This window comes from Nothoprocta perdicaria, unplaced genomic scaffold, assembly GCF_003342845.1.
Source record: "Nothoprocta perdicaria isolate Ctin4 unplaced genomic scaffold, notPer1 scaffold_62, whole genome shotgun sequence".
Taxonomy (NCBI): Eukaryota; Metazoa; Chordata; class Aves; order Tinamiformes; family Tinamidae; genus Nothoprocta; species Nothoprocta perdicaria.
The window spans coordinates 3,414,932-3,428,010 of NW_020455888.1; the positions used below are offsets into that span (position 1 = coordinate 3,414,932).

At 39.2% G+C, this 13,079-nt stretch overlaps 1 protein-coding gene across 1 annotated transcript in view; it reads right to left on the bottom strand.

Annotated features, from left to right (window-relative positions):
* N4BP2L2 (NEDD4 binding protein 2 like 2) overlaps positions 1–12,628 on the bottom strand; it is a 33,876-nt gene extending 21,248 nt beyond the window's left edge. The window contains exons 1-5 of the mRNA XM_026049817.1: positions 12,591–12,628; positions 9,022–10,454; positions 4,739–4,863; positions 1,972–2,060; positions 1,544–1,620 (exon numbers count right to left, since the gene is read on the bottom strand). Coding sequence (XP_025905602.1) covers positions 1,544–1,620; positions 1,972–2,060; positions 4,739–4,863; positions 9,022–10,454 — 1,724 coding nt within the window. The 5' untranslated portion in view covers positions 12,591–12,628. The remainder of the gene's footprint in view (positions 1–1,543; positions 1,621–1,971; positions 2,061–4,738; positions 4,864–9,021; positions 10,455–12,590) is intronic.
* Between the last annotated feature and the right edge of the window lie 451 nt (positions 12,629–13,079).

Below are 13,079 nucleotides of genomic sequence, written 5' to 3' on the forward strand. Positions count from 1 at the left end.
AAGGGAAAGGGGGGGAGAAAGGGAAAGGGGGGGAGAAAGGGAAAGGGGGGGAGAAAGGGAAAGGGGGGGAGAAAGGGAAAGGGGGGGAGAAAGGGAAAGGGTAATGAAAATCCTATGCTAAACAGTTAAATCAGAAGATGGTGCATTTCCTACTCCAGCTCCCACAACTCGGAAAAAGACAGATAGACAGACAGAAGTCTTAAATGATTCTGTTTAGAAAGGAATTAGACCTTAGGACTTCAGACTATTAAAGTTACCTGAATTTATTAACCTAATATTTGCCCAAGTATTGCACAACATGTTCACCTCAAAATTCATAAAGGAAATCCCAGAATTACAATAACCTCTTGTTCAATATCAACATGTCTGGGAAATACTAATAAAAACAATGCTAAGAAACACGTTGCCTTCCCCAAGCATTGAATAAAAACAAAAGCCTAACATCAGCACTCACTCTGGACTTTCCATAAATCAAAYTGCATGACAAGGGACCTCCTTTCATATATTTAAGAGCAATTAGAACAGCTGAAGCATTTCCATCATTCCTACGATGCTCAGAGGATTGATAGCAGCACTTACCTCATACTAAACATCTTTTAARTATCCAATTATTTAAGACAGCTTCCTAAACAGTGCTGCACCCAAAGCTAGAGAAATTTGTAGCAGATCTCTGCATGCAAAGCGATGACCCCATCTCTATGAATAACACAGTGGTAGCTTAAGAGCAAAGGATCTGAACGTAATAGAATTTATAACGTACAAACATAACAGAGGCTAAGTGAGTATTATACACATGCTTGATACTTCATAGAAGCATTTTTCGAATGCTGAGAACAATTATGAGCCATGTCAAATAAAAATAATGACCAAAAGAAGCAAATAAAATAATGATCACTAAGAGAACTCATCGAGCGCAATCATGAAAATATCACACTGCCTTTCGAATGCCAAAATCCCCCCAGAATGGATTGATACTTCATATAAAGTGTATAAACCCAASACAAAACACAAATTAACCAAAAATATTAAATAGCTTCACATGTTTTCTCAAGATTCATAGGACCAATAACTTATGTCCAAAAATACACAAAGACGCCTCCTTTGAAGACTGGGGATGGAGTTTCAGAAATTCCTGCAATGGAATGATCTGAACATAGGAACTTGCTTTTTCACCTTTACTGATTAATAATGGACTATCACTTCTTCTTTGATATTGAGACATAKACAAAAGTAGATGAAAGTCACCTCTACTGATATACTCTTTGTAAAGCACACAAGATCTTTTTGCCTTCTACTAATTTCATGGCTTCTATTATGTTTTATTATTATTGATTATACAGCAGAGTCCCCTACATAGTTTAATTATTTTTCTGTTCATAACCAATCAGGTTTTTAATAGTCTTCAATTCCCAAGAAGTGAGAACTTCTATTTTTGTATTCATAAGCATTTATACCAATAAGATGCTGAATAAACTAAAAGCCATTACATTTTTATATATATAAATACATAAAAGCAGACTGATTACTGTAACATAAATCTTACTTTTCTAATTCTTCGGGATTAAACTTCCACCAGGTATCTGGCTCACGGAACTCCACTCTGTATCCCTTTTCTAGCGCCTGCAGCAAGTAAAGACAAACGTCTGATATGTGTATCTTTAATATATTACACTGGTATAGCAGTGACTATAATAAGATGCTTACTAACCACTCTAATAAACATATGCAGTTAATTCTACAGTGGTAACATGATGAATTTCACTTACCCTAAAACCTGTGAAGGTTTTCATGTCACGTTAGGCAAATTAGGTCTAGTTACTCCTCATATCAGTCTGGATTATTGCTGTTCAGTTACTGATTGTATCAGAAAGCAGTCTTTAGAGATTTTAGTACAGAAAATGGTTCTGAACAAAGGAGGCCAGCTTCTCTCAGGTGAAGGTGTAAGGTAATATAATTACTGACAAAACCTACCGTTTCCACATAAGGTTTCATTTCCCAGGCTTGAGTATTAGTGTTGTCTATTATAATTGGAGACTTCCCCTCCTCCATCGCTTGCTTTGCTGCAATGTAAAATGGTGAGAGCTAATAAACAATTAGACAAGTCAAATAAAATGGCGAACTCAAGCACAATATTCTAGAGATTTTCTACACTTATTTGGTCTAACTTGAATACAAAGCGTTCTAAGAAAAGGATTCAAAGTATAAGGTATACAGAGCAGTGAAAAGAAGGGAAAAAAAAGAAAAAAGAAAAAAAAATGAAGGGACATAAAAATGAGGTAATAGTGAACTGAAACAAAGGGGTAAACAGGAAATGTAAAAGTCAAAAACAACATAGGAGATCTGCTCAAAGATTGATGCCCACTAAGTATCAGAATTGAGATTTGCACATGAAACCCTATCCTGAGTCCAGTTTTACCAYTGGGCAGGTACAAATGGGTCTTGTGTTCAGATACTGAGTTCTTCTTCAATAAACTGCAAATAGGTGATCACAGAAAGGTATCACATTTCTGAGATCTTGGATAGAGTCATTATTAAATAATACATACACACACAAACATGCACACACATGCACACACACACGCACAATGTAGTCGTCTCTGCTTAAATCACTGCTCAATTTCAGTCAAATCCAAAGGAGGAAGAAGGCAGAAACCTCAGGAATAAGAAGCTGCTTCTAACATCTATGAAAGCACCGCTAGGAAGAAGACACATCCAAATTACCCCCAACCCTGAGATGCAGCCGTGGAACTGTCTGCTTAGCTGGATTTTTAAACACTGGTATGCTTCTAATACAGGACTAGCGGGATTACTGGCTAAAAAGCAGTGTATGAGCCTCTTTTAAGGATTACAGGACAGGATTGAGACTGGTGCAGTTGGAGGACTGTAGGTAACAGAAGATGAAAAAGCTGTTGACTTTCTGACATTCTTAAATTCCGCAGCATAGTAAACTACCCTGATGGCTAAAATGGTAATTCTTCAAAAAACTCAGGCTGTTTTAGCCTTGATAAATCAAATAAGCACCCTTCTGATATCAAAATGGGAAGATACATTTTTAGCAACTGTACTTTTGTTTGCTAAAGTAAATTCCAGAGTATGATACCACTAATGCTCATTGGGAGTTTAGATGATGGACTAGAGAGAGAGAGAGAAGAGGAAAAAAAATAGAAACCTAAAATACTAAAGTTACTGTCATGCAAAAAAAAAAAAAAAAAATCTGAGAGAATTCATAATGCTCCATGAAACAAGTTACTAATTAATTTTAATAAACACTTTCAAAAACAAAACAAAGGAGTATAGAATTAAAAAGGAGACCAATCTCAACTGAATCTGTCAAATCAACATTGTTGAAAACACAAGGAAGGCAGCAAGAAGTTCCAGCTAAAGAGTGGCAGAACCAATGWGAGGGTTTTCTCACATTTATTCTCAAACATATTGACATTAGAAAAAAAAGTAATTTCTGGGTTCTAGACATAACTAAAACCAAGAACTTCTGAAATATTTGAATCAGAGAGTTCTGTATCTAGTCAAAACAATAGATATGAAGTCATTATAGCTTCAAACCAAAGCTATTCCGGCAAATGTTTTGCAGTGTGGGTGTTGGAACAACTGTTCTTATTTTGGCTATCAAAAACACTGAATAAATAAATGATATAGAACTAGAGARATCTGCATTTTGAGATCTAGCCAGAAGCTGCCAGAATCCATTACCATGTGAGAACTGCCTAGCGGTGACCTTATATTAGTTAAAGTATTGAGCCCTCTCATCTACAAATCTCTACCTTATCAACTCCTCTGTTCCTCAGGCTCTAATAGGCAACTGCGTSTGAAATGTTTATTACTGCTACACTCCTACCTCAACATTTTTTTTATAATTAATATTCTACTGTTAAAAAAAAMAAAAAAACAACTTGCATTGTTAGGGACCACACATTGCATATTAATGTGTCTTTCCAATTTTGTCCAATATGTCAACATCTTGTACTAGGATGCCGAAGGGAGAAGAGAGGATGTTCGTAACTGCTATCATTTTTTCCCTTGCTTCTCCCTACTTTTTCATGTGGACAAGAATTCCTGTTCATGAAAAGAAAACTTCTACTTCAGACATTGCATCAGATAGAAGGATCTGCATGGACAGGCACTGGATTTGCTTTCTTTGCCCAGTGATTTCTGTAGACCAAACTCCTGATTAAATTCTCAGAAAATCACTACAGAAAATGAGAAATAGTCTTTACTTTGTTTTCCAGTCCTTCTGACTCCAYGTGTCTCGCACAAGCACAATCACCTATAGCAACAGGGAAAGTAAAGCTCTTTGCCAATTAATCCTGCTTCTGGACACTGCTGGTATTAGTCGAATGACTTTAATAGTCATTCCTCTCGACTTGTGTAGTCAAACTACACAAGTGAAGTAATATTTCTCTTAGAGAAAAAAAAAGCATGAATTTTGGATGAACTTCAGATCAGGAAACATACTGGAAAATATTTTATACTCTGTTATTGCAAGTGTTAAAAATGTTCAATTCTTCCACGAAGATGCAACTAAAATGTAAAAAATGAGCAGCTGACAGCACAGAGATTTTGACCTTTAAAATCTGAACCTTTGACAAGTACAATATCTAATGCATGAAAATTACGTATTAATTACACACTACCCTGGTAAACACTGTTAATACATACACATCCTATCTCTATTTTCTAWCTATATGTGTAATTTATGTAAGTTTCTTTTACAAATTCACACCTCTCTTCTGATTCCAGTCATGGGCATCCCCAAGGTGAGCAGCATTATACGTATATCCATCTTCCTGACGAAAATAATCATCGGTGCTGAGTACGATCCCATCACAATCTTGGCTGAGCAGCAAACTGTTAAACAAAGGAGAATGCAGAAACATTACAACCTTATCCTTTCAGAGAGGGAAAAGAAACACAGAGGAAAAGAGTAAGGTAAAAAATATCCTTTTGAGCTATTGCAAAATTCAAACTAGCTTATAAAAGAACACATATGTATTTCCAAGAAATCCAATTCAAATTAAAGCAGTATGTTTCCCATTCCAGGGATATTTAAYTCATTTGATAACATTTTCCATATTATTTCTCACTTATATCCAGAAACCAATATGATCCCASGGAATTCCAATGCAGCTGAATTGGATCTTTAAATATTGGATCTTTAGCACCTTAAAACTCTAAACATGTCCTCTGCTGACCTTTTCTATGCTATGCTCACAAGAGAGGTCCAGCAGGCACAGGAAAATATAAACCTAGCAGTATTTTGTGTCAGTTCCTCTACTGTCAGAAAACAAAAGTCCAAAATTACAACAACCTTTCAAGCCAATCCTGCTGAGGAAAGCCAAGATTACTGAAAAGCACACATATTCCTTCAAGATCCTGTTTTCTTCTGTTGCAATTCAATGTCTTCTAGCCCAGTCCCACCCTTAGTGTTTCACGATCCCTTTCTCATCAGCACTGGCTCTCACTGGATCTCTAAGCCACTGGAATTCACTACCCAGAAACCGCTCCTTTCCCCCCCGCCTCGGACTCCTGGGTTACTTTTTAGAAACTTCAGCAAGTTGACTCTTTAAGGAAAGAGCCAAAAATACAAGGGAAGAGTCTAATGACAATAGAGAYCAACCTCAACTTGAGTAGCACTGAGCATTTGTTAACACATCTACTAAAGCTGTAATTTCAGTAACAGATGAAAAAAATAAAAAAGGTTATATTCATAGCTTAATTTCTCTTAAGGAATTAAACTGACTTAACCTGCCACTCCACTTTGAATATAGTGATAAGAAAAAGAGGGTTTTTTTTTTTTTTTAATTGTTCCATATATATCCTCAGATGAGTAGAAAGACAATCACTTGTTGATGATAGCATTTATCATGCTCCAGGTAAAAGTGCAAAGCTTTAATAATGTGGCAATTAGGAAACGTAAGCTTTCTTTATTAGTTGTTGCCCATCTTAAAAATAAATTTATTATACTAATTCTCAAATGGGTTAGCCTGGCTTCCCAAGGAAATGTCATTTCACGGCAACTTCTGGACATACAGAATAACTGCTAACAAATTCTCTCAGAAGGATATCCTCTCAAAAATTATGAGTTTTGTGGGGGCAAAACAAACCATCCTCCTTGTCCTTGGCAACTGGGGTTTGAAGAAAAACCCTGTGAGACTATGGYGATGTCACCGCTGTAGTAGATCAGATTTTAAACAATCCCGTGCCAACCCTGACTTTATTTTCTACCATATATTTAAATATGTAAGTAGGAAACAGATTGCCAGGGCCTAAGTGCATTAGCAGCCTATWGCAAAGCTCCCATTGCTCTGCCCTACAGAAGTTTAAGTAACTAYTCCAACTCAGAAATAGCCAATGCACCCAGAGGCTATAAAAGCTAAACACTATGAGCACGTGGGAYGTACTAATGCTGAGGCAGCAGAAATGGAAGAGAGTCGGCCAAAACTCAAATAACCCAAGGGCACAGAACTGTTAGCTCTAAATTACCACASCTACCCATACACATCTGGGGAAGAGCTACTTAGGTTGAATCCCAGCAGAAAGAATATGTTATTTTTTGCTACCTGTCATCAGTAATACTTCTGGATGCGTAATTGTCAATGGTCTAATGTAACAAGTCACCAAGCTATAGCCTTTTATTTAAAACTCAACTAGAAAAAGAAGTCACCATCAACTTTTAACGTGTTAATAAAAACAATAAAAAATCCACTATATTGCATATTAATTCACATTAATTCTCCCACTTGGCCGTTACTTCTGGTTTTAAAACACAGATCTGTATCAACAAATAAAGAGTCCTGAAAACAAAAATAAAYTACAAAAGTTGCAACTCCCAAAGCTGTGTACATTTTTTTCCTTCTTGCTCTCTCCCTCTTTTCCAAGGCCTTCTTTAGCAAGACATGTATAGTGTTGCTATAGGACTGTATACCAGTGTGTYGTGTAGTATAGGACAACATGTAGGACAGCACAGAATTCATTCATTCATTCTTTTTAAGCAAATAAATGGCACCAGTGTCACAAAATACAATCACGTGTCATACTCATGTATGATACATTAAATTGACTGATCGGATATCAGGAACATTTCTCTCCTGCTGGAGAGCAGCCCCGCAGAGAGGGACCTCGGTGTCATGGTGGATGACAAGATGACCATGAGGCAGCAGTGTGCCCTGGTGGCCAAGAAGGCCAACGGGATCCTGGGGTGCATTATGAAGAGCGTCTCTAGCAGATCGAGACAGGTGATCATCCCCCTATACACAGCCCTGGTGCGGCCACATCTGGAGCACTGCGTCCAGTTCTGGGCTCCCCAGGACAAGAGGGATGTGGAGCTGCTGGAGAGAGTCCAGCGCAGGGCTACCAGGATGATCAGAGGCCTGGAACATCTGCCMTRTGAGCAAAGGCTGAGRGAGCTGGGCCTGTTCAGCCTGGAGAAGAGGAGGCTGAGGGGGGACCTGATCAGCGTGTATAAATACCTCAAGGGAGGCAGTGAGGAGGAGGGGGCGGCCTCTTTTCAGTGGTGGCCAGAGATAGGACTAGAGGAAATGGCCACAAGCTGAGGCACCAAAAGTTCCACAGGAACTTGAGAAAACACTTCTTGACAGTGAGGGTGACAGAGCCCTGGAACAGGCTGCCCAGAGAGGTTGTGGAGTCTCCTYCTTTGGGGATCTTGAAAACCCCCTTGGACGCAGCCCTGTGCCATGTGCTCAGGTGACCCTGCGTGAGCACGGGGGTTGGACTAGGTGACCTCTGAGGTCCCTTCCAACCTTAAGCATTCTATGATTSTATGATTTCAGGACCTGATCTTAGCTTTTACAACAGTCTACATTTGCCACTTAATAATACTAGAAAAAATAGATTTGCCTTCTATACTCACTTCTGTGCTGAATGTGTATGTGTAAATACTAAATAATAAGAATTAACCTCTCTTAATARAAGAGACAGCAAATAATTTTTCATCTCACCATATCAACACCCCTACAGCTCCTAGGAGCCAGGCTGACCTAAGATTTTCACAGGGATATATGTGAACCAATGAGTCACCAGTAACTACTGCTGCATTAGTCTTTACTGATATTTATATAACTGACTTGTTTCTCAGTGCTTTGTGGCACTCAAGTTCTTCTGCCGTATTTTCCAAGCGTTAATATTTTCAAGAAAAACAACTGTAAAGGTCTGGAAATCCTGMAAATACACAAACATTTTATATCTTGACATATTTTATCACTATTCCTCAAAGTTTAGGATGAACCACTGTTTATATCAAATTCTATAACTGATGTAACAGAAGTAATACTAAAGAACATTTTCAAGAATGGTCTTTAAATTGTGCAATTAGGAGAGACAAAGTGATTCCCAAATAGACAACTGGAACAGTCTTTCCAACAGACACAACATACACAAAGTAATGATAACTAAYGAGATAATAAACTGAAGCTTCAACTTCAGCTTCAATAGCAACGTTCATAGCTTGCTTTGTAACTGTGAACTTATACCATAAAATAAGTTTTAAAGCCTGATTATCTTTTAGAATTAATAGTATTTTAACCTGTAAAATTAAAGCACACATACTTGTCAACTTCATACAGAATGATGYGGACAATTATAATTAATCTGTTATAAAAGCAAAAAGATTCTCAAACTCCTTTATTAAATAATATATAATAATATAATATAAATARAAGACTAATATAAAAAAGAAGAGACAGACCATCCCATACTTGAGTACGGGCACTTGAGAGTTTCAGAAGATTGAGAGATTATGCAACTTCATGGACAGTTAACATTTTAAAAAAAGCATAAAACAACTCCTATTTATCAAAATTCTTATTGAGACAAAACCCCCAAATCTAATGTATTCAGTCCTTTCTATTATACCACTCACTAAGTCACAGTATCTTTTTAATAAGATAGTTTACTAATATCAACATTTGCTAAGTGCTTACAAATAAACTTCTTAAAAAAACAGCTTTCAAAAATTCACACTTTTTGAAAATTCACATCTTTACTCACCGAGATAGTGTTGATTTCCCTGAACCAGGGAGACCTCTTAAAAGCAGGAGCAATTTCTGTGAACTACGTAGCTTTTCCTTGGGTGCCTTCAGGAAAGGAAAGCTGGGCATTCCATCTGCATGGTAGTTTTTAGGATCTTTCCAACACTCTTCTCTGGTTTCACAGAAACCACTATTTTGCGGTACATTCTGGTCAATATTTCCATTTCTGGATTCCTGAGCACTACGGATATCAATATGACCAACACGGCCGGCACCCTGATCAGGGAATGGACCATGCCAATCGATATCATTGTTTCCATGGTAACCATGATAATTTTTGTAAGAAAGTTCTTCATTATGAGAYGGGAAAGCACTTGTTTTTCGTGGTGGGGAATTAAGTATTTGAAAGTGTGACTGATGGTTGAATCTAGGAGGCAGAGGAGGAAGAGGTCCCTGAGGTACTATGAAAGATTCTGTTGTCTGCCAGGCGGGTCTGAATTCAGGCACTGAGCTKTTCCAAAACTTCGAATCTACTTGTCCATTAAAGGCATTTTCAGTTTTCCAGAGACTTGTTTCCCTGTCAAGCTGCTGCTCAGTACTTGCTTCCTGATCCTTCTGTTSCCCAGAGAAACCGTGTCCGTTCTCATAAAAGGGTTGTGGGCTGCCCAGCAATGTCTGCTGAGAATCCTCATGTGATGTTTGACTGCAATTCAACGGAGAACATTGTTCTGGAGAAGATTTGGTTTCTTCTTCCTGAGGGTTACTCTCCAAACTGTCCTTTTCAAGCTGTTCAATTTCTTTRTAAAACTGGCACAGCTCATCATCCATTAGAGCAGCAGCAGCAACCTGTGTTCTCTTTGCGTTCCTTTTTGCTTTGGTTTCACACACCTCATTCTCATCTCTCCCTTTACCTTCACTGCAATTCTGAGGTTTGTCCTGTTTGTTACTTTCAGTGGGCTTGTAAATCGGTCCAATAAATTCTTTGCTTGTAAAAAACTCTTCATTGGATTCATTTCCATTCATCAAGAACATTTTACTGACATTTTTACTACTTTCATCAACACCTGTAATAAAGGGGCCTTGCTTATCGTCAACTTTAACACCATCTCCTTGTACAAATGGATGATTTGTATTCTGCCCAACCTCAGGATCAGCTGGCTGACTAAGCACTAGGGTTTTCTCAGGAAACACTTCATCCAGCGTTGTCAAGACACCTGTAGATACTTTCTCTTCCTTCTGCATTTCATGCTCTGCTTGGCTATCTGAGAGATACCTCGAGGCCAAATCACCAGATGTTCTTTCAGCCTCCACTTTCTGTTGGCAACTTTGGTAATCATCATTACAGAGTTTCTCATAAGCCTCTTCTGTTGACTTCATTTTTTTAGAACGTGGCTCAATTGTGATTTCATCCTGACAATCCAACAGTCTTATTCTACATTCAGCATGAAGCATCTTATAAGAAGAAAAAAAATAAAATTATCAGCACACACATCTTTAAGGAAAGGTTTAAAAAAAAAAATGTATTCAGGCTTACAATATCCTCAGACTTCCTACTGCCACAAGTGGAACATACTCTGCCAAAAATAGACTCTGACATTGCCTATGGTCAATTTTTATGCAAACCTGTTGTTGTATATACAATAGTGCACCATGGGAACACTTTAGTTTTGTACTTGCCTGGTAATTGCATTTTATGATAAATCCCAAATAATTTACAAATTATTCTAGTTAAATGTGAATTTAATATGTGAAAAAAAACATCAGCTCAACAATCTTTGTTCTCCACTTACAGAGAGTCCAATGCCTGCACTGGCCATCCACTTGCACTAACCTGTGCCAACCTGTAAGTGTATTAAGTCTGCTTTATAGGAATAAATCTATGCCAATTTCAATACACAAGCTAATGCCTGGCATCCCTACAAAGACTAGCAACAAAAGTGCCCATGCTTAAATCACTAGGGTTCTTTACTGTAACAGAAACTGTACTCAGATAATTCATTTAACACCAAACAGGTGCTGGTTTGCATTTATAATTTGGTATAAATGGTATAGTAAAATAAGACTTAAAATTAAACACATAATCTGTTATTAGGTACCTTTATCAGGAGGACAAGTAAGGACCATCATCAGGGGATCAATATCTACACGTGTCTTACGAGAATACACACTAAAAGGCAATTCCTGCCCCAAAGAGCTTATGTTTTAAGATCAAGCCAACAAGCAGTCAAAATATGCAGACAGAAGGGGTGAGAAATAAAAAATAAATTGCAAGGTAGTGCTGCTGGTTATAACAGGACAAGCAGTCAAACCATAATTCATTATTCATCTCTTTAAGTAACAGTTAGAATTAGTTGTATTTTCTTTGCATTACAGGGGTCTAAACAGACTGCTCCAGAGTAGCTGAAAGTTTCACACAATCCTCATTCTGGATATGGAATTAATCATTTTCAGTTAAAGAAAAGACTTTGTAGGCAATGTTTATCATCTAGTGTTTTCCTGCAAAACTAACAAGATAAGGTCTTACTTTCAGGCAACTTCTCACCTCTTACCCACGGGAAGGGGAAAAAAAAAAAAAAAGAGAGAGAATTCTTCACATCTCTAACCAGATGAGGAGATGTTGCTGTTTGTCTTTACTATTTCAGAGACATTACTGCCAGAAAAGGGAGAAATATGGCCATGCACCTTCTCCTCTTCTACAGGACAGTGCTAGGGGTACTATAGTATCTCCTCCTCTCAGGATGTAAGTGCTGTTTTCTGCATACCTCCAGCTCCCCAGTTGCTCCTTACTGCAAATGAGAAAGCCAATACAACATTTTACCTATTGAGGACTCTAACTCACAGCTCCCCAGAAACATTACTCCACCCACACTCAAAACCAGGACTGGATAAAGGATGAGATGCTTTATAAGTTTCTATCCTTACCTTCCTCCTGGAAAAGAGTTTGAGAGAAGCAGTGTTTTTATGTACAATGAGAGGGAAAAAAAAAGTTTGTGAACACACTGCATGAAAATTAAGGATGAGATGATACTGCTCTGAACACCTCACACACCAATATCACTTCTAGTTCATGTGAGATATCCTGGGACATAGAGAGGCAGCACATGACAGCAGCTCCAGTCCCAGGGAGGGCAGAAAGGGGAGTCYCCCTTCCACCTGTCAGATAAAGCAAGCACAAACTGAGGAAGCACAACCTGTAGAAGACCCTCTCACCTCTGAGATAAGATAAACGCAGGGCTGCCGTATTTCTATAAAGAACTGTCTGTGAACATTGACCTGCATAAGATTCGCTTGCCTGGGGCCTGCAATCGCAAGGTACCCCTTTAACTAGGCTGAGAAGCTACTAAGGCAAGTTGACTCATGCCGTTAGGCTCTATCTAGACAAAACAAAGCATCCACCAGAAGAGGGATGAGCTCACCACTCTGAGCTCGGCTGAATGCAGAAGGACAGCGCAGCTCCCTCTGGGCAGGGAAGCGGCAGAGCACAGGCCAGGAGCCCAGGCCGCAGCCGCCCTACCGGTACCCAAGCCCCGTACAAAAACGCCCGGCCCTCCTGGTATCTCCCGCCGCGCCGGGGAGGGAGGAACCCACCTCAGAGCGAAGCCGCCGGCCCCTGCTCCGCCGCCCCGGCCTCGGCGAGCGGCGCGGGGCCGCCCGGGGGAGGGGAACGCGAGCAACCCCTCAATCTCAAAATGGCGCCGCCTCCCTGCACCCCCGCCGCTCCCGGCGCTTATGGGGCTTGTAGTTCCGCCCCGCCGCGCCGCGGACTACAACTCCCAGCGTCCCTCGGGCGCTGGGCGTGGGGAGGGGGCGTTACGGCCGTTGGGAAGGGGCCATGAAGGGAGGGCACGTTAGGGGTTGGCTGAGGTCGGGTGTCTTATTTCAGTAAAATAAATGTGTGTTTGGGTTTTTTTCTCTCTTCTTTTCCCCCTTTAAGCGAGTATTAAAACATTTCCYGTTTTGGTGAAAGAAAAAATATGGGATACTGGAAGCATGGGACACCTTYTCATTTTTATTTTTATCCTTATTTTTTTTTTTCTTCACTCTGCTGCTTAGCACCACTGCTATGCGTGCATCATA